The sequence below is a fragment of the Vipera ursinii genome (assembly GCF_947247035.1).
Source record: "Vipera ursinii genome assembly, chromosome: 1".
NCBI lineage: Eukaryota > Metazoa > Chordata > Lepidosauria > Squamata > Viperidae > Vipera > Vipera ursinii.
The window spans coordinates 330848024-330869133 of NC_139512.1; the positions used below are offsets into that span (position 1 = coordinate 330848024).

At 40.5% G+C, this 21110-nt stretch overlaps 1 protein-coding gene across 1 annotated transcript in view; it reads left to right on the forward strand.

Moving 5' to 3' along the window:
- The first annotated feature begins 13451 nt into the window (after positions 1 to 13451).
- PINX1 (PIN2 (TERF1) interacting telomerase inhibitor 1) overlaps positions 13452 to 21110 on the forward strand; it is a 40855-nt gene continuing 33196 nt past the window's right edge. Inside the window, 6 exon segments of the mRNA XM_083374815.1 lie at positions 13452 to 13480; positions 15635 to 15744; positions 16464 to 16556; positions 17815 to 17893; positions 18923 to 19015; positions 19441 to 19514. Coding sequence (XP_083230941.1) covers positions 13462 to 13480; positions 15635 to 15744; positions 16464 to 16556; positions 17815 to 17893; positions 18923 to 19015; positions 19441 to 19514 — 468 coding nt within the window. The 5' untranslated portion in view covers positions 13452 to 13461.

Consider the following 21110-nt stretch of genomic DNA (forward strand, 5'->3'; position numbering starts at 1 on the left):
CCCATTTATTTGAAAGGAAAGCACACTGCACTTCTATCTTCTGCTGTTATTTGTGATTACCCACAGTGTGATATTTTTCTTTAACTTCATTCATATAGGGTCCATTTTAATGATAATTTTCTGGGAAGGGACAACTCAGCTCATGTCCTTAAATAGGTTTCTCTAAAATGACATCTTTCTAGATATCTTCCATAATTCTTTGTAATTATTCTAATAGTCTTGTCAAATTTTTGGAAAAAAGTAAATTCAAGATAGTTAAAACCAAGGCCTCTCCCTCATGCATTCACTTGCTGCCCGGCTGGCCTTTTCACACAGCGCTCATCAGCTGGAGCTGTGAGCACTGATTCTGGGGTCCCTGCCAAGCCCCAGCAGCCCTGCAGCTCCAGCTGACTCTTCCCCAAAGACTCTGTGCGGCTGCCGGCCACCTGAGGCCGCAGGAAGCCCCGCTTCAGCTGGAGCTGCACGTGACAACCCCAGGCCCTCAGCAGAGCCTGAGCAACACTGCAGCTCCAGCTGACTTTCCCCCAGGCCTCTCTGTTGCTGCTGCCACTTCAGCTCACCGCCCCCCCCGCTACATACTCAATCACCTCCTCCTACTAGTCTGCTTGTGGGCCATTTCTAAACACATCACAGGCCGGATCTGGTCCACGGGCCTTGAGTTTGACATGTAAAACTCAAACTCAGGGTGTTGGACTAGAACAGACATGTCAAACTCACAACATCACATCATATTACTGAATTGTTATTGCAATTCACAGTAGTCTAATGAACAAAACAAACAAAATCCGCTAAGTAGAAAAAAAACCCAGAAACATTGTCCATCCCCAATTTGCAAGTTTTAGAATGAAGAGTACATGACATATTGACCCTAAGGCTAAACTCTGGTTGAGATGGAATAAAATTAGGTGGCTACTTGAGTGACGTAATTAGTGAACAATACAAAAGTCATGTCCTGGAGGGTGAAAAGCTATTGTCATTTGTTTATATTCAAAGCATAGGGCAGGGGGGCCAAACTCAATTTCATTGAGGGCTGCATCAGCATTATGGTTGTCCTCAAAGGGCCAGTTGCCTTCTATCCCTCAGGCTTGCCCCACAGAAGCCTGTCCTGTCTTATCCCCTTCTCTTCCTCAGACTTTCCTCACAGAAGCCTCTCTTATTCTATCCCCTTCTCTCCCTTAAGCTTGCCCCACCAACATGTCTCCTCCCTATCACATTCTCGCCCCCACTCCTCCTCCTTCCTGCTAAAACTCCTCCTTTTATATCCTCTCCTCCCCTCCCCCATGTGTTCACTCACTGCCTGGCTGGCCTTGTCACACAGCACTCAACAGCTGGAGCTGCATGCACTGATTCTGGGGTCCCCACCAAGCCTCTACAACTCCACAGCTCCTGCTGACTCTTTCCCTGAAAACTCCATGTGGCTGCCGGCCACCCCTTAGAGCCCCGGAAGCCCCAATCAGCTGGAGCCATGCATGCCGATCCCAGGGCCTCAGCAGAGCCCCAGCAACACAACAGTTCCATCTGACTTTCTGCCAGGCCTTTCTGGCGCTGCCGCCAGTTCAGCTCACACACACACACTATATACTAAATCACCTCCTCCTATTAGTCTGCTTGCTGGCCATTTCTAAACACATTTGGGGCTGGATCTGGCCCATGGGCCTTGAGTTTGACATATCTGGCATAGGGTAGCATGGTGGGTATGTAAGTGGTACTTTGGCCAAACAGTTTCCCATGGGAGTGGGACTGTTTCACAATTGGGCAACTTTTTTCCACTAGTGTTCTACATTGGTCACATTACACATATCCAACTAGGGAGTGTCAAGTAGCAACATGACAGGCAGTTAAACATTTTTTCTCCTTCATTCATTCATTTGTATCTACAATATTATGGTGGCAAATCACAGAATGTACAGTACATGTTGTAAGAAACCATGGAGTTCATCTGCTTCAATCCATTGTCCAGGGCAGGAATCATTTATTCTAGCATCTTCAAACATTATTAGGATTTCACAGGAAAGTTGTCAGTTGAAATTAAGGCACTATGTCCTTTGTATTTCCAAGGTCAATTTAAATGTACCATCAGAAAAAAAGAACAGGTTAACTAGGCATAACTTCTTTTTGATAAACCCATGCTGGCTTCTACTGAAGAATATATTCTTTTCTAGATGCTCATGAACTAGCTGCTTAATAAACTTGCTCAAATTTTGCCAAGTAGTGATGTCAAGCTGACCATTGTTATCTGTTTCTTTTCCTATCTTTTTGAAGATAGAAAAAATATTTGCTCTGGCACTACTGTCTATTCTCCATTTCTCTACAATACAAAGAGTTCCAATATGAGCTCTGCAATTTCCTTTATGTGTCATTGATATAACTGATTTGGTTTAGAAGACACAATCTTTTTCATGGTAGACAAGTGCTCCCTGACAATCTCTACTTAAGTTGCCTCTCCCTTCTTGTGTTAGTCATTGTGCTTATGTACAGCTGAACTGTGGAGGAGACCAAGGCAAAAGAAGGCAGTAAGATGGAAGACTTTTCCTATCACCATCCTACTGTCTTCTCCAAGCAACGAGGCTACACAATCCTTTTTCTTCTTACTCTTAATGTAATCCAAAAGCCCATTTGATGCTTTTAGCATTCCTTGAGTATAAATTCATTTCTGAATTTCTTTTTGAGATAATACTACTTGCTAATACATATCTTTGGTGACACATATCTACTATTTTCTATATATGCTTAAACTCTTAGTTCAGTCAAATGATCCCTATTGTAACCTAACAGTTTCCTAACATGCTATTTCTTCTTTTAATTTGGGGAATTTGCAGTGTTGGCTGAGTTGCTTTTTCAACAGATGTCCAGGTAATTAATAATAATCATAATAATAGTAAAGTTGGAAGGGACCTTAGAGGTCATCTAGTCCAACCCCCTGCTCAGGCAGGAAACCCTATAACATTTCAGACAAATGGCTGTCCAGTCTCTTCTTAAAAACTTCCAGTGTTGGAGCATTCACCGCTTCTGGAGGCAGTTTGTTCCACTGGTTAATTGTTCTAACTGTCAGGAAGTTTCTCCTTAGTTCTAGGTTGCTTCTCTCCTTGATTAGTTTCCATCCATTGCTTCTTGTCCTGCCTTCAGGCGCTTTGGAGAATAGTTTGACTCCCTCTTCTTTGTGGCAACCCCTGAGATATTGGAACACTGCTATCATGTAACCCCTAGTCCTTCTCTTCATTAAACTAGACCATGAGTTGGCAACCCGTGGCTCCGGAGCCACATGCAGCTCTTTCAGCCATCTCCTGCGGCTCCCAGTCCTCCTCCACCATGTGCAGTCCCCCAAAAAAACTGGGACTAAAAAAGTTCAACCAATCAATTCAAACTTCTCACAAAAAAGACCCTTGCGAAGTTTGAATTAATTGGTTGAACTTCTTTGGTTTGTGGGACTGCCCACAAGTTTCTTTTCTTCTTTGGACTGCACGTGGTGGCAGCGGAGGAAGAGACGGAGGACTGCTGGAAAGGTGACTGGACCCTTTTTCTACCTGCTGCGCCTTCCTCGGGCTCCCCTTCTCCAACCACGCCACTGCCGCCTGGCCCGACTCCCTCCCCCCTGTTTCGTCCAGCCCTTTTTCTACCTGCTGTGCATTCCTTTGGCTCCCCTCCTCCGACCACACCACCACCACCTTGGCCAATTTCCTCCCCCCCACTGTTTCACAGCAGAGTTATCTGGCCCTTTTTCTACCTGCTGCACCTTCCTCGGGCTCCCCTCCTCTGACCACGCCCCTGCCACCTCGCCTAACTTCCTCACCCCCCACTGTTTCACAGCAGGGCCATCCGGCCCTTTTTCTACCTCCTGCATGGTGCCTCTCTCTGCCCTGCGCTGGCACGAGGATGCTGTGGAGCCGCCGCTGGGAGCTGCCCCACTGCTGCTGCTGCCACTGCTGCCGGTTGCACTGGGTAAACCCAGAGAGGCGGCGGCAACTGGGCAGCCATGTCCCTTCACCATCCTCCAGAGGCAGTACCTGGCTCTGCTGGGCAGCATCTTGGGCCTCCTGCTGGTCGCCACTCTCCTGTTGGCCATGTGTGTGTATTGGCCGATCCACCACAGGTAGCCTAGGAAGCTCCCTCTGCCTACTCTGCCTGCCCCTCACGGCCTTCGCCTGGCCTGCCACTACTGCACTATCCCCGGTGGGCTGGATGAGATCGCTCCCCCCCGGCAACTTGCTCGACTGGACCATCTTAACCAAGCTAAGAACTGCATCCACCGCCCTGTTTTGATCTGATGCAAAGCATTGTAGAGCTACCCTGATGGCGAGATGGGAGGCCACCTGGGGCCCCCGCTCAATGCCAGTGCCCCCCAATGTGAAAGAGTGGCATTTTATGGGCCACCACAGAAAGCCCTGCTCTCTTCAGCTGTCCGACTACCACCAACCCCCCCCCCCTTTGCCAGGAATCTAATGGCATCTATCCCTCAAGTGGATTCCAGGGAAAGCACGCTCACCCCCTCATTTGCTCACGTTGCTGCATTTGATATTTTAGATGTCAAAAGGGTTTTGCAGCTCCCAGTGTTTTGCTTTCAGTGGGAAATGGGTCTAAGTGGCTCTTTGAGTGTTTTGGGTTGCCTACCCCTGAACTAGACATACCCAATTCCAGCAGCCGTTCCTTATATGTTTTAGTCTCAAGACCTCTAATCATCTTTGTTGCTCTTCTCTGTACTCTTTCCAGAGTCTCAACAACTTTTTTACATCGTGGTGACCAAAACTGGATGCAGTATTCCAAGTGTGGCCTTACCAAGGCATTGTAAAGTGGTATTAATACTTCACATGATCTTGATTCTATCCTGCTGTTAATGCAGCCTAGCACTATGTTGGCTTTTTTGGCAGCTGCAGCACACTGCTGGCTCATATTTAAGTGATTGTCCACTAGGACTCCGAGATCCCTCTCACAGTTACTACTATTGAAGTTACTACTACTAATTGAAGTTTCCCATTATTAGTACATCTCTCCTTTCTGAAACTTTGTAATTTGGCCCAGGAGCATTACTCAGATCTTTTGCCTAGCTTGGCAGTCTACAGCACATCTCTCACAATAATATCATTATTGCTTTTTCTTACTTGTATTACTTGTATTTTTATCTAAATGCTTTTGACTGAATTCTCATGCTCAACTTCTTGGTTCTGTTCACATATCTGCATTTCCTTCACCTTTTATACCACTCCATTTCTTTCATTTAGCCTGTACCTTTTGAATTAGTTGCATCCTTCAGTCTTTGCATTACATTCATGTGTTTTTCTTCTCTCCAGGTTTTTGTTATACTACATATCATATTAGCCTTCCTATATTTAGACCTCCAATTCTCCCCATTTGTTAGCAGTACTCATACAGAAACACACACAAAAAATTGGGTCATATAACATGACTGATTTCTTCCTGGTTTTTTTTAAATGTTTTATTGATTTGTAACAATTACAATCTTTAGTGCTTAGTAAACAACGTATTGTCTGGGTTCACATATTTAATATTAACTTCTTCAATATAAATCTGTTCAGTACTGCACAATCCAGTATTTTTTCCCTGATCCTCCTTTCTTCCCCATATTTTTCCATTTTCCCCTCATTACACAATTACAATTCTTTCTACCATTAATGCATACAAAATTAAATATAAGCATCCTCATATTTTGCTAATGCTATACAAATAACAATAATATCAATTAATAAATCAATATCCTGTTTTTCATGCTTTGTTAGTTTGATTTCCCATCAATTTTTGAAATATCTTTGTCAGTTATGATTTTCTCAATATTAACTACATTTATACAGCTAAGAATTTTATTCATACCAGCCATCCTCTTATTTCATATTTCCCATATCAAAAAAGAAAAAAAGTACTATTTTAATTCTAAATCATATCTTTCATTATAAAAGTCTAATTATATCTAAGGGTCATCTGTTCTTTTAATCATATTCAAATAGATATTTAATCATATAATGTCCCCTCTAATAGGTCAAATCTTTTGTTTTTTAAGTCTAACTCTTGCTTTCTTTCTTGCCAAATAGCTTGCCAGGCCAAGGTAATTAAGTTGCCCAGGAATTTTCTTTCTATTTTTGTAAAAGTTGCTTGGAATGAGAAAGACAAGGTAGGGTATTTTTTGGGGGGAAGTCCACCCATTTATATTCTCACTTTTCTTCTCCCTCATTTTCTCTTTTCATTTTTTGTCTCCCAAGTTGTGACATTCCACTGACAGCTCTATATTCCATTTTTTAAAATCTTATCATCAGATATATTTTGCAGACCTAAGTGGTAAAGCGCCTTTTCCATTTTCGTTATGACTAAATCTTGCAGTATTTTATTTGTATATGATAGTTTATATGTCCCTTCTTTTATCTCTTCTGCCTCTGAGTCAATTTCCTCTGCTTCATCGTCTGATTTCTAGTTTATTTGTTCATACTTTGTAGTCATTGTCTTGGAATTTTCTAATTGTAGATTTAATTTTAAGATTTGCTCATTTATATTAGCTAAATTGTTTTTAGTCTCATTATGGTTTCTTTTTGTGTCCTTTTTGTGTGCGACAATTGTTTGGTGAATTAGTTGTAGCATAGAGTGTATTTCCTTTTAAAATGTGTTTATTTTTTCTTGAGGCATCTTTCCTGGAGATCCTTGGTTAGCCTGGGTGGGGCCTTCAAATGGAGGTGCATGGTAAATTTTCTTACCACTTTTAGCTCGGCGTGAAACATCCATTTTGTCTCCCCCCCAGCTAATCTGTCAAAACTTTTATGTTCTCCAAATACAAGTCTTTTCTAGTATCACAAATCTTAATAAGAGTAGAACAAAGTTTCATCTAGTTTTCTAGTCTTAATATGTAGCCTTTATAGTCCAATAGATTCCAAAATATGAGTCCAGTCCTAAAAGCAATATTTTGTAGTGATCCTTTGTCTCAGGTGTCCAAGAACTGTCAGTCAGAGAAGGTTCAAAATGTTCAATCACCCTGAAAACAGTTCAAAAGACTCTCCCAGGCAGATGTAGTCAAAAATATTTTTTTCTTTCTCTCCCAATAGTTCTTGAGATTAAAAGTCCAAGCTCAGTGGGTGTTTATAGTCCAAGAAGGTCAGGGTGATTAGTATGCCAAAATATTTTCCTTTATTGCCAGATGTTCTCCATTGAGCTAGGAGTCACCAAGAAGCCAGGAAGCTAGTTCTAGTGCTATACTCAAATCCACCACTATTTTCCACTCTTAAGACAAAGGGTTAATTTCTCATATTTCACCTCAATGTTTTTTTTACCAAAGAGAAAATCTTAACAGTTATTTCAGTTCTTAAATTTATCAGAACTGTAGCTTTATCTTACTTCCACTTCATTATATATTTATATTCCCCATAAAAGAAATTAAAATGCCACTTCCGTTCCTCTGGAATGATGGGGCTACCACCCCCTTCCTTCTGACATTTGGAGGTTTTTAGCTTCTTGGGAGCCTTTCCCAAGAACTTCACTTGTAGAATAGTAAAGAAATGATCAATATTCTCACCTAGTTCCAAACATGCTGTTTACAATCTGCTAATTGGTGCTTTTCTTCTTTGGTTGTCAGTGGCTAATTGCTGGCCACAAGAATGTAGCCAGTCTTTCCCCTGCCATTTGGAAGGCTTTCCTTGGATCAAACGGAAAGACCACCGTCTCTCCATGATCAACAAGGCACCCTTCCTTCATTGCCTCTCCAGGATGACTTTAGGCCCTTTTAGGGCCCCCAGCAGGGCGAAATCGGGCATGGAAGGCAGACCCCTGCCTTCCTGCCTCCATCTCACCACAACGCAAAACGGAAGTCCCTGATTTCTTCCTGTTTTTATGAGGTCATTGTTGAGTGCCTCCACATCCTGTATATCAGTCCCAATCCCAGTCTCAATCCTTTGTATTTAAGTATTTTTGGGTCTCTTTTTTCTCTTCCCACGATTCAGTTTAAACTCTTCTGGATCAGATTTACAAGGTGCCTTTCAAATATATTCTTCTTAGTTCTTACACAACACACCCCGTATCTTTCAAGCGTATTCCTCCATCATGGAAACACATCCCATTATTGAAGATTACAAACCATCTACATCAAGAACATGAGCCCCAGGAAAGCAACATGACAGGTATGTGGCCAAAATTATCATGTGCTAAGTGCACAAGGAATGTTATTGGATAGTTGGAGTTATACAGAAAAATAATTGGTAAGAAAGATGAAATTGTCTACTCTTATGGTGAAAACCTGAACAAGAACACTGCACTATATTTTATATTTTACACTCTTGTGTAAAATGAAATTAAAACTATTATTGTCTTATAAGAAGGTCCACAACTTTGGGCAAAGATATATCTAACAATATGGGCCAAATGGGTGGGTGAAATACCACTCAAAATGTATGGCCCAATGATTCAGCATTTCTCTCCTTAATGGCTTTTTTTCTTCTGTTGTTATAAGATAAAAAGATGGAGAAAAAAGTGGGAAAATGGAAAACAATTTTGTCTGAAGAGCCCCATAAAGTTGTTCAAATGAAGCATGACAATTGTACAATAAAAAGCTTCATCTGGAAGCATTCATAGCTTGTTCCCCAAATAATGGCTCTTACTTGATACTTTCTTCCATATGGCTGAAAGGTACAAATTTAGTCTCAAAATATTTTATTCCAAAATCCATATTAGGTTAGAAACAGAGTGCTCTCTGCTGTTGCCCCCCCCCCACACACACACACCTTTAATGTGAAGAAATGGTTGCTCATGATGAAAATTTCTATTGCGAAGAAATTTAATTGCAGTTTTGACTGAATGGAAACTGCAAACATTCTGAGGCTGAGAATAAAGCACATGAAACATTTATATAGTTTATTTACTCAAATGCAAGCATGGAACTGTTACTGAGAGCTATGATACATTCCTATTAATTTTACTGGCTGAGGTACTCTTATTTTTCTTTTTATTCTTAATTTTGTGTCTTTCTTAGTCTCTTCCCATTGTATGTATTGGGAGAAGGATAAATAAGAAACGTTACTTATCTTAACCATTTGATATAAAAGCCAGAAATATAATGGTGATATCCTTTATTACTGTGTGCCTTATTAATGTATCTTAATTAACAATTGTCTAACTGATGAGGAAAAAGAGAAGCAAATCCTTACATGGAGCATTATTTCATTACATGAAATTCGCAAAGATTTCCCATCTCATCCTCTCCTTTCTTCCATATGTACGTAACAAAGACTTCCAAGAGATTCATAGGTGAAAGACACAGTACAAAAGCAATTCTTTTGGATTTTTATTTTATTTATTTAACAGTATCAGTTCATTTTATTTTTCTTAGACCAACTCTGCAAGCAGAATTTACATTAGCAAATGCCCATTGCTTTTTCTCTTCACCTCCTAAAATAACAGAGGCTTGGCTTAAGTGTTTTGTAGGTTTTTTTTCTCTCTTTCCTACTAAATATCATAACCAAAGATGTCTCTAACTGCACATATTTTTTGCCAGTTGAATTGTTGCTTCAACATGTATGTATGGTGATTTCTAATTAATCTAAAATCTATTTACATCCTATGTTAGGTAAAGGTAAAGGTTCCCCCGCACATGCGTGCTAGTCGTTTTCGACTCTAGGGGCCGGTGCTCATCTCCGTTTCAAAGCCGAAGAGCCAGCACTTGTCCGAGGACGTCTCCATGGTCATGTGGCCGGCATGACTAGATGCCAAAGGCACACGGAATGCTGTTACCTTCCCACCATACCTTCCCTATTTTTCTACTTGCATTTTTACGTGCTTTCGAACTGCTAGGTTGGCAGAAGCTGGGACGAGTAACAGGCGCTCACTCTGTTACGCGGCACTCGGGATTCGACCCGCCAAACTGCCGACCTTCTGATCGACAAGCTCAGTGTCCTAACCCACTGAGCCACCACGTCCCTTACATCCTATGTTAGAGATAAGGAAAAGGCTGGAGATGTACTAGTTCTCTTCTCTCTAGGAAACAAAAAACAAAAAAAACCCCAAACACAAAAAACAGAAGCAACCAATTTAATAAAAAGGATGTGAGGGGGATCTGGATAGCAGAAACGCTGTGAGCAAAAATTTATCAGTGATACAAAAGCTGGTTAAGACTTGGAATCCCATGTCTGAGGCTTTTTTCTAGGTAAACTGTGGTTTGGGGTTTCAGGTTGTTGTGGGTTTTTTTTAAAAAATATGCCATGTGTTAGTGGTTGAATGAACTTTCCCTTCACTCTGTCTTTTGGACAAATTGCATCAGCAGACTAGAGGCTCTTTGGTCTTTGACTTCTGACAGGGCACTGCATCTAAGCTGCAAATACAGTGCAAAAACTTTAGAGCAATTATTCCCTGGCTGAGAAAATTCAATTTATTTATTTATTTATTTATTTATTTATTTATTTATTTATTTATTTATTTATTTATATTTTTATACCGCCCTTCTCCCGAAGGACTCAGGGCGGTGTACAGGGCAATAAATATCAAAATACAAAATACAAAAGTTAAAAAACATTAAATAATTATGCCTGATGTAGTACATTGGTTGAAATCCATGTTAAAACCCCAGACCCCAAACCCATCAGACCAGGCCGTCTTGTTCAAATAAATAGGTTTTTAGATCACGTCGGAAGGAGTGAAGGTCAGGGGCCATCCGGAGCTCAACCGGTAAGCGGTTCCACAGGTCTGGCGCGCCCACAGAGAACGCCCTCCCCCTGGGGGTCACCAGTTGACATACTCTGACCGGTGGCACCCTGAGGAGGCCCTCTCTGTGGGAGCGCACTGGACGGAGGGAGGTTGACGCCGGCAGCAGGTGTTGCCGTAGGTAATCCAGACCCATGCCATGTAGGGCTTTATAGGTCATCACCAGCACCTTGAATCTCACCCAGAAGGCAACTGGAAGCCAATGCAGCTCACGGAGCAGATGTGTAACATGGGAGTATCAGGAGACCCCCAACACAACTCACGCGGCTGCATTTTGCACCAGCTGAAGCCTCCGAGTGTGAGTGACTGTACGCAAGGCATCCCGGTCCAAATGGGGCTGCATCTGGCGCACCAGGCGAACCTGGGCGAAGGCCCCCCTAGTCACAGCTCTTATATGATCTTCTAAGGAGAGCTGTGAATCTAGGAGGACCCCCAAGTTGTGAGCCCTATCTATGGGGGGTAATAACTCACCCCCCATAGTAAGAGGTGGAATAATCTGAATTTCCCGAGATGCCGGCACGCACAGCCACTCAGTCTTGTCAGGGTTGAGCCGAAGCCTGTTCTTCCCCATCCAGACCCGGACCGCCTCCAGGCACTGGGACATCATGTCGAGGGCATCACTGGGGTGGTTTGGGGTTGAAATGAAAAGCTGGGTATCATCAGCATACTGATGATACCCAACTCCAAAACCATGAATGATCTCACCCAGAGGCTTCATATAGATGTTGAACAGGAGAGGCGAGAGGACCAACCCGAGGAACTCCACAAACGAGAGGCCTCAAGGTCGACCTCTGCCCCCTGCCAACACCGACTGCGAACGTCCCAGAAGGTAGGAGAACCACTGAAAAACAGTGCTTCCCACTCCCAACCCCCTGAGACGCCGCAGCAAGATACCATGGGCGTTGGTATCAAAAGCCGCTGAGAGGTCTAACAGGACTAGGACAGAGGAACAACCCCTGTCCCGAGCCCGCCATAGATCATTCATCAGCGCGACCAATGCCGTCTCCGTGCTGTACCCGGGCCTGAAACCTGATTGGTATGGGCCCAGATAATCAGCTTCCTCCAGGAACAAAGGGAGCTGATGCGCCACCACGCTCTCAACAACCTTCGAGAGAAAGCGAAGGTTGCAGACCGGACGAAAGTTGTTTAATACAGCTGGGTCCAGGGCAGGCTTCTTAAGGAGGGGTCTCACCACCGCCTCCTTCAAGGCGGCGGGAAAACTACCCTCACTCAAGGAAGCAGTTATCACTGCCTGGAGCCAGCCTCGTGTCCCACCCCGCGCCGCATAAACCAGTTGTTGCGAAGTTCACTCATCTTAAAGTTGCTGTAGTGCTTTGCTGCCATCTGGAGTTTTTTGGAGTTTTGCAACCAGTTATGGCTGCTAAAAACAACTCCTAATACATGTAGTCCTCAACTTATAACAGTTCATTTAGTAACCATTCAATTTTACAACATTGAACAAAGTGACATGACCATTTTTTACACTTACAACCATTGCAGCATCCCCATGGTCATGTGATCAAAATTCAGACACTTGGCAACTGATTCATAGTTATGACGGTTGCAATGTCCCAGGTCACGTGATTCCCTTTTGTGACCTTCTGACAAGCAAAATCAATGGGGAAGCCAGATTCACTTAAGATCTTTGTAACTAACTTAACAACTGCAGTGATTTTCTTAACTGCAACAAGAAAGGTTGTAAAATGGGGCACTTAACAAATGCCTCAGTTAGCAACAGAAATTTTGGGCTCGACTGTGGTCATAAGTCGAGGACTACCTGAAATCATCTGCAGACCCTGGCCTATCTTCTCAGCAGCCTGCCCAGAACATGAACGGCTCTCCTCTCTCTGTCCTTGCCTTCTGAAACCAATAGGGTCGACCCACCTATTGGATTCTTTCTCTGTGGGTGAATGTGACTTCCACTTTACCAGCTTTTTGGTAATGTTTTAAAGAAGTCCCAATATCATAATTATTAAGCTATAATTGTCATTAATAGAACCAGGTTGGTGTAGTGGTGAGACAAGGGAGAAACTATGAGTTCTAATCCGGCTTTGGGTACAAAATCAGTTGGGTGACTTTAAACTACCGTAGTCAACCTCTCTTAATGGCAATCTGCTTTTTGAAATCTTGCCCAAAAAATTGCAGCGGCAAGGCCAGGCAATCGCCAGGAGTCAACACTGACTGGAAATCATAAAAAAAAAGTCATGGCCAGCTTACTTGCTATTATTTATTTTATTAGTTTTCATTACACTTTTATGAAAGCATCGGTATTTTAAGGATTGCTGATGTACAAACGGTAGTGACCGAAAGCTTCTCTCGCTTGGGACTTCAAATGCACAAATAGCGGACTTGTCCTTATGTGGATTTCAACAACGGGAAGGAAGTTGCGCCTTTCGATATCAATTACAAGGCGAAATAAAAATTGCGGTGGATAAAAATGCGTTTTCGCGCTACTAAATAATTACTTTAAAACGCAAGACACTTACCCGCCCCCCAAATTAAAACATCGTTAGAAACTCATCTACAGAGAGAATTAGATAACTTAATGTAGCCTTGATTGAGATCATCTGTTCTGCGGCCTAATCAAAGAACGGGAAAAAAAATCACTTTTATTTTTTGGCCATTCCTTGGGATTTACCTAATCTATATAAGAAAAGTCCCGTCGCTTTTTCTTTTCTTCGCCTTCTTTTACTGGGCACTTAGGTTGGACGCCTATAAAGCGGCGGTCGCGGATGTCGTTCCGCGCCGGAAGTAGTGAAAGGTCCCCTCTTTTCCCGCAAGATGGCGATGTTGGCAGAACGTGAGTATGAAGCCGGTTAAAACGGAGTAGGTAAAAAGCAGCGCGAGGTATGGGGGTAACTGGCAATCTCTTCCTCCGCTTCATACGCCTGTGATCATTATGAGATGTCTCTGGTTTGTGTAGATCAGCTATGGTAAAGTGAGATTTAAATATATATCCAGCCGGGATCTTTCTTCCAGTATGGGACGATTAGATATGCCCATTAACAAAACATGGGAGCAGCAGCTGCTTCATTTTTTTTTCTTCCACTAGGTTTCAAATCTTTCAGTCTCCAAATCTTTGTTTGGTTCTAATTGAAGACTGTTCGAGCAGGGGGTTGGACTAGAAGTCCTCCAAGGTCGCTTTCAACCCTGTTCTATCTTCTGTGAATATCTAAAGCCCTGTTTCTCCCCGGATGATGACTAGGTGACAGCACCGAGTTATCTGCATCTTTGCTTCATTTAATGGTCGTCCAGATTTTCATAGCCACAGAACGTATATAGACTTCTGTGGTGTGCATTTAAGCAAATCATTTTTAAAGCTACTTCAAGTGCTTATGCTGCCCCCAGATGGTATCAAAGGAGTTAGAAACAATATTGAGATTGGGGCGAGGGAGGCTTTACCTTTGTAATTTGCTTTTTGCTTCTAAGTTACAAAGGCTGAGGCTAAGGCTGTGTTGGCGAAGCCATAGAAAATCCCTCAAGACAATTAAAGATTAGAGGAGACAGAAAAGCTCAGGTTGAATGCTGTTGTTAAATTTATCTGTAAACAAGTGGGCAGTACTGCAATATTAAGCTGTGCAATATCTGGAGTCAAACGGTATCTGAGGAGCCATCTCGCCCCAGTAGGATTGGCCATCACACTCTAGCGGAAGAGGCTTGCTATGGACCCCATCTGTCAATAAATTTTGGCTGGTGGCATCCAGGAAAAGAGGTTGTGGCCCCCACGCTTTGGAAATTTCTGCAGCCAGAGATAACATTCACGCCAACTTTTGGCCTTCCAGAAGGGTCTTAAAACTGGCACTTCCAGCTGGCCTGGGGCCCTAGAGTGGGAGTGGCTGATGAGGTACAAGGAACATCCCACCCCTATGCCACTCTCCTCTTGGTTTTTAGTTTATATTCAATCCTCGTTAATTGTTTTCAAATTTATCTTTTTATATTTTGTAAAGTGCCTAACATCATCTCAATAATGAGATAACCAGCATATAAATTGAATAAATAAATAAAAATGCTAAGTTAATACTGAATTAAATTTGAGTGTTTGAGATCAGAAGTATAATATACATTTCAATTATTACCAGAGCCTTTTTTGTCATAGAAAGCTCAGAACGGAGTTCCGGCACCTTTTTTGGATGGAATCTTGTAGGGTAGGCAAGGCGGGTTGTATGACATGTATGAGATCCGGCACCTTTTTTTCCCAAAAAAACCCACTGATTATTACTATTTATCAGAGGCAATTCCTATTTCCTGTCCCTTGTTCTTCATCAGTGTTTTTTCTTAGAACAGATTTAGGGAATTCTGTAAATCAATGTGTGTGCAAATAGAGATTCACAAAATTACTACAAAATGGCAGACCTGAATACAATATTAGTTGCATTAAACATTTGTCAGTAAAATGCTTAAAATTGCTTGTCAATCATCCTGCCTGGTATCTTAGAATATTGACTATTTCTTGGTAAGCTGTTTAGGAAAAGATTTATTGCCTACTTTCATTTTTTTTGTAAATAAATTTGCTTCTCTGGACGTAATTCAAACATAAAAATAAGTATTTTAAAAATAATTTATGGTGAAAAATGTAAGTCTACCTTTAGTCCTCCAATTTTTAATTATGGAATTTGAGAGTTACTTAACTTGTTGATCTCCCTTATAAGCGAATATAGAATATTCTGGGAAGAGATTATAATATCCTTTATATTAGGAAATATTATACTTATTGACTTGGTTAGTCTGTTTTCTCGCATCTTTTTGGAGCCTTTTCCTAATTTGTCTCTCTTCACAGAATTAAGTGCATCTTGTTGAGATTCCCAGTTCCTTGTGTATTCATTCCCTAAAATGTTCTTTAAAAATCTTTATAGAAAAAGTGCTTTGATTAGGAGAAGCACTACTTGTGAAGAGGAAAGTCTTCCTATTCCGATTTTGAAAATATAACTAGATTTTACTTCATTTTCTCTTCTAGCACGTCACAAACAGAAATGGTCTGTGGATCCCCGGAACAGTGCTTGGAGTAAAGATGAATCAAAATTTGGCCAGAAGATGTTGGAAAAAATGGGATGGTCAAAAGGCAAGGTAAATTTGTATGGTTGAAAATAGCTGCTTAAGTTTTCTTTAGTATTTTCAGGGTTAATTAGAGAATAACATGTTTATGAAATAAGTCTTATAAAAGTTGCCAGAATAAGAAATTAAATGGGGATCATTTGCCAGTTTGGCCTTCCTAACAAGGATCCTCTTACTTTCATCTGGAACAAATTACTTTTCAAATAAAATGTGAAGTTTACTGCAAACTGATTACTCTTGGCATAAGGACTGAGGATAAACTTCCTGAAGCCACTACCCTGAATCCAGTTGTTAAATCTTGAAGATGTGCCTCAACTTGAACTTTCATTATAGGAAAGTTGTCCCAGTTAAATTCTTAACATTTATACTGCCTTATCAGTGCAAAGCTGATGCAAGCAGAAGCACCTTCTAAACCCATTTGTTGCACAAGAATGAAGAGTCATTGAGAAATTACACCTCAAGAGTTTTCAGATTAGTAAGAGAAAGTTTCTGTCTCATACAGAAGGAGCAACCTTGGGGACTTGCTTCCCTTTCTCTGCAAGTATGGATGCTTGATTTCTGGTTGCTAGTTGTTTGAGTGTCTGTGGGTTTTGTTTTGTTTTCTAATTGTTTCAACCTGTTGAGAATTGGATTGAAAAAAAAGACAAGAAAATGAAAAATTGTCACCCTTCTGCACACTAAAAAAAACATGAGGTTTTCCAAGACATCTGTTTGTCATTTGTTTCCACTAGGGGCTTGGGGCTCAAGAACAAGGCAACACAGAGCACATTAAGGTTCAGGTGAAGAACAACACATTGGGATTGGGAGCTTCGGTGAGCAAGGAGGTAAGTGTAGGTAATAGAACTGAGGCTACACAGACTCATAGCTCAAGCGCTTACACACACACACACACACACACACACAAATCAGGTTTTTTATTAGGTTTTACAGAAATAGAATTAAATCTACATATTTAGCAGAAGTAAAATTAAGCTTAATTTGATTGGGAAAGAAAATAATTACAATGCATTTTGGTTTGGTTTGACATAAATATTTTCACATGGGACTGAATTAGTTGGCTGCTTATAATGATTTAGAATGTTGATAATTTTAATGCAAGATATTTGTTCAGTTCACACATTAACATTGAAATGGAAGTGCTAAAATTTGATGATGATAATAATATAATTAATAATAATAAAAGTTGGAAGGGACCTTGTAGGTCATCTAGTCCAACCCCCTGCTCAGGCAGGAAACCCTATACCATTACAGACAAATGGCTGTCTAGTCTCTTCTTAAAAACTTCCAGTGTTGGAGCATTCACTGCTTCTGGAGGCAGGTTGTTCCACTGGTTAATTGTTCTAATTGTCAGAAAGTTTCTCCTTGACAGAACAATTAACCAATGGAACAGCCTGCCTCCAGAAGTGATGAATGCTCCAACACTGGAAGTTTTTAAGAAGAGACTGGACAGCCATTTGTCTGAAATGGTAAAGGATTTCCTGCCTGAGCAAGGGGTTGGACTAGATGACCTACAAGGTCCCTTCCAACATTATTTTTATTATTATTATTATTAAATTTTTAACATACAAATTTTAGCACTCCATTTCACTGTTAATGTTTGAACTGAACAAACATCTTGCATTAAAATGATCAACATTCTAAATCATTATAAGCAGCCAACTAATTGTCCCATATGAAAATATGTCAAACCATATAGTTTACAGTTAGCCAGCAAATCAGCATTGCAAGCTTTAGTTCTAAGTGCTACTCTTAGCATCTATGAATTGCTAAACCCCAAAGCTTCTGGAGGCTACTATATCACATCAAGGACGTGTGGGATGTAATGAGTCACAAATCAAAGCAGATTTGAATCGTGGCTCTTCTGCTTGTGCATTTGAGAGTGCAGACCATGGTTTGTATATCATAGTCAGATTTATAATAACTGTGATTTGGTGGTCTGAATTTGAATCAATAGAACATGGAAGAGGCAATGATGGTCGTAATAATTTTATAGTTTTTAATTAATTATTGTCCTTTTTGTTATCTTTTTCTCACTCCTGATCATTTTAGATTGTAATCATTTGGTTTGTGTGTTGTGTACAGGACAACTGGATTGCTCACCAAGATGATTTCAACCAGCTTTTGGCAGAATTGAATAATTGTTATGCACAAGATGATCCAGGTAACAGGATTCAACTTTGAGAGCAACTGGTAATGATAATCTTAATATAAAATTACATCCAGTATGTTGACCACATGAGGTCACTATTGCTGTTTGAGTGCAAGCATGTGTAATAAAAGCCCACCTTCTACACTGTCAGACTTGCCAAACATTAGAATTTTGTGGGATTAGGTTATAATCTTTGGATGAGGTGACATTACTCTCACATCTAGCTGATAGTTTTGCCAAAATAGTGATGCTTGTAGTTGCTTGTAGTTTGGAGGAATGATCATTTTGAAATCCTCAACTTGATGCAGATCTTCTTTATCACCAAGATCACTTTGCATCTGAATTTGGCTTTTGACATCTGAACTGACACTTGCATCTTAGTGTCCATTAACACACATTCCTGAAGATGCCTGAAAGAACATCTCATATCATGACAGACACAGAAAAAGCTGCCATTCTTAAGCACATGTTCTTCCTGTTTATTGTGATCCAAAGCAAAAAAATGAATTGTCCATTCTCTGGCTAATTGGCAACAGGGCTGAGAAGAACACAAATCTTTTACACAAGTCATTCACCTATGGAACTTGAAGGCAAGACTTTTATAACTTGAGAAACTCAAGGAAGAACAACACTTTCAGTGTAGAAGCTGGGAGCAAGCTATTGTTGTAAGAATCAGTAAAGATGCACTGAGAAAGCAAGAAGTATTGAGAGGATATTCTACATTGGAATTTAGTATGTTAGAAGGACTGTAGATTTTAGCCTGTTGCTCGTCCCAGCTTCTGCTAACCTAGCAGTTCGAAAGCACGTAAAAATGCAAGTAGAAAAATAGGGACCACTACGGTGGGAAGGTAACAGCGTTCCGTGCGCCTTTGGCGTCTAGTCATGCCGGCCACATGACCACGGAGACGTCCTCAGACAAATGCTGGCTCTTTGGCTTTGAAACGGAGATGAGCACTGGCCCCTAGAGTCAGAAACGACTAGCACGCACGTGCGGGAGAACCTTTACCTTTACCTTAATGGCATTTTCTGTTTGTATTCTAGAATCTACTTGCAAAGATAAAAAGAAAACTTTTAACCTTGAGGAAAAATCCAAGACCTCTAAAAAACGAGTTCACTATGTGAAATTTGCCAAAGGTAAATTCAAATGAAACTAAATGAAACCTGTTATGTGAAAAAAAAAACATTAAAATGTTTCTACTGTGATCAGTACAATAACCACACTGAAAAAAATCTATTTAAATATATAATAATATTGTTGAGAGAGTATTTGATGGAGAATCTGTAGCATGGAAAGTATTAAATTTGAAGCTGAGGCATGTGTGTTGGTGCCTGTAGAATATTGAATGCAGTTGGTTTTGATGCACATTGCAACTTTTACTTAAAGGAAGCAAGTTTCGAGAGAATTTTTTTTCTGGTTTAAGCATCATTGAAATGAATGAAATGTTTTTAAAATGTGTATGGAGAAAACTTAAATTTTCTTCCTCAGGAGCATTGACCTAACCTTTATTCTAGAAGAAAGCAATACATTGTTTTGTTGTTTTTCCTGCAATTCTTTCCAGGAAAAGATCTCTCTTCACGAAGTGAAGATGACCTATCCTGTATTTTTGGGAAACGCAAAATCAAAAAAATGCAAGTATGTGATTTTAACGTGACATTGTAGATATGCATTGGGCTATTTGATTTATTCTAATCATTAAAAAAATACTTCTGCTATAAATCATTTGAGACTTACCGGTATATACATTTCTGTGGCCTATCCAAGGCAGCTCCAGTTCACACAAAGCCTTTAGTCTTGAAGTGGTCTCAGAGAATGCTCTTCCACGGCCTTTGCAGGGTTTTTTCTTTTTGGGGGGGGGGAGAGAAACCTTTGAAAAGCAAAAGCACACCCACTTTTCTGTGATTTTTAGTGGGTCTGGAGGCTGCACGAGAACATGGCCCTCTCACACAATCCCATGCAGCCTCCACGAGCTCTGAAAATCACACAAGAAGAAGGTGTGCTTTTGAGAACAGTTGTTGGATGTTGGGAAATGCTGATATGTCACCTAAAATATTATGCCATGTCATAGGTTCACCATCACTGAGCTACTTGCAAGTAGATTATTAGTGCTCATTTATAAAACATAATAAAAGGCTAGGCTCAACACTCCATATTTTGTGTCATAAAAAAACCTTAGGAAGCATAGGTCTCAGTTAAACTCTATTATCTATTCCTGTAAACCACCCTTGTACAACATAGTATGTTTCACCATAAATACCATAATTAATAATCAATTGATTGGAAATTATGGGAATATTTGCCTATCCAGTTTGGGAATAATGTAAATTCTCTGGAAATGATATTTTCTGGAGGGTGGAATTTGGAAACAGAATAACTTGCTGAGGAACTAGTATGAATTAATACTTAGGATAAGTTGATTAAATTCAGCTGTGAAAAAGTGTCGATGAAATTAGGCAATTTGTAAAGTTTTGTTTCTTTTTAGAAAAATTCTCATATTTTATCTATCTATTTGTTGAGTATTTGTTCCAGAATGAATGCCTTTGGGAAAAATATAAAATCCTGGAAAATATATGGAAATTGCAGCCTTCCAGATAGTGAGCACCCATAATTCCCATTCAGCTTAAGCCAGGAGTGATGGGGAATGAAGTCTAGAAATATGTGGAAGAGCATTATTTTCTTTTGCCTCTTGTTTAATATGAAAGTTCTAAGGAGCCTCAAATTTTAAGGCCTCCACGTTGCCTTCTGGTGGGTATAAACAGTTGGAAAGGATGGCTATCTTCAGAATCTTCTTTTAAAATGGTCAGAAATAAATGTTTGGCCTCTGCTAGAAATTGAATGTCAAACTAAATATTCCTTTGGTTTTAGCTGTTCTAGCTCTTTTTCTGCTTGTAAGACAGCTGCTTCAGAATAACTGAGGGAAGTAAATGTCTTTTTTAAAAATACTATTGTTTGATCATTGCAACCATCACATAAATTGCTAACTGCCTACTACCAGACTGCTTTCCTGGTTCCTGTTTTATGTCTTGGAAGCTGAGATTGTATAGTGATAGGGAAGCTTATTTCATTCAAAAACTGTATTTCAGATTAAGTTTATTATGGAGACACACAAGTTCTTCCTTTTATCTAGTCTGGTATGTGGGATTGATTAGAAGTAGTAAAACATGGTACTAGACAGTACCCATGAGCTCTTGGTATGTCCTTAGGATGTGGTTGAAGGTTTGTATTCTTTGG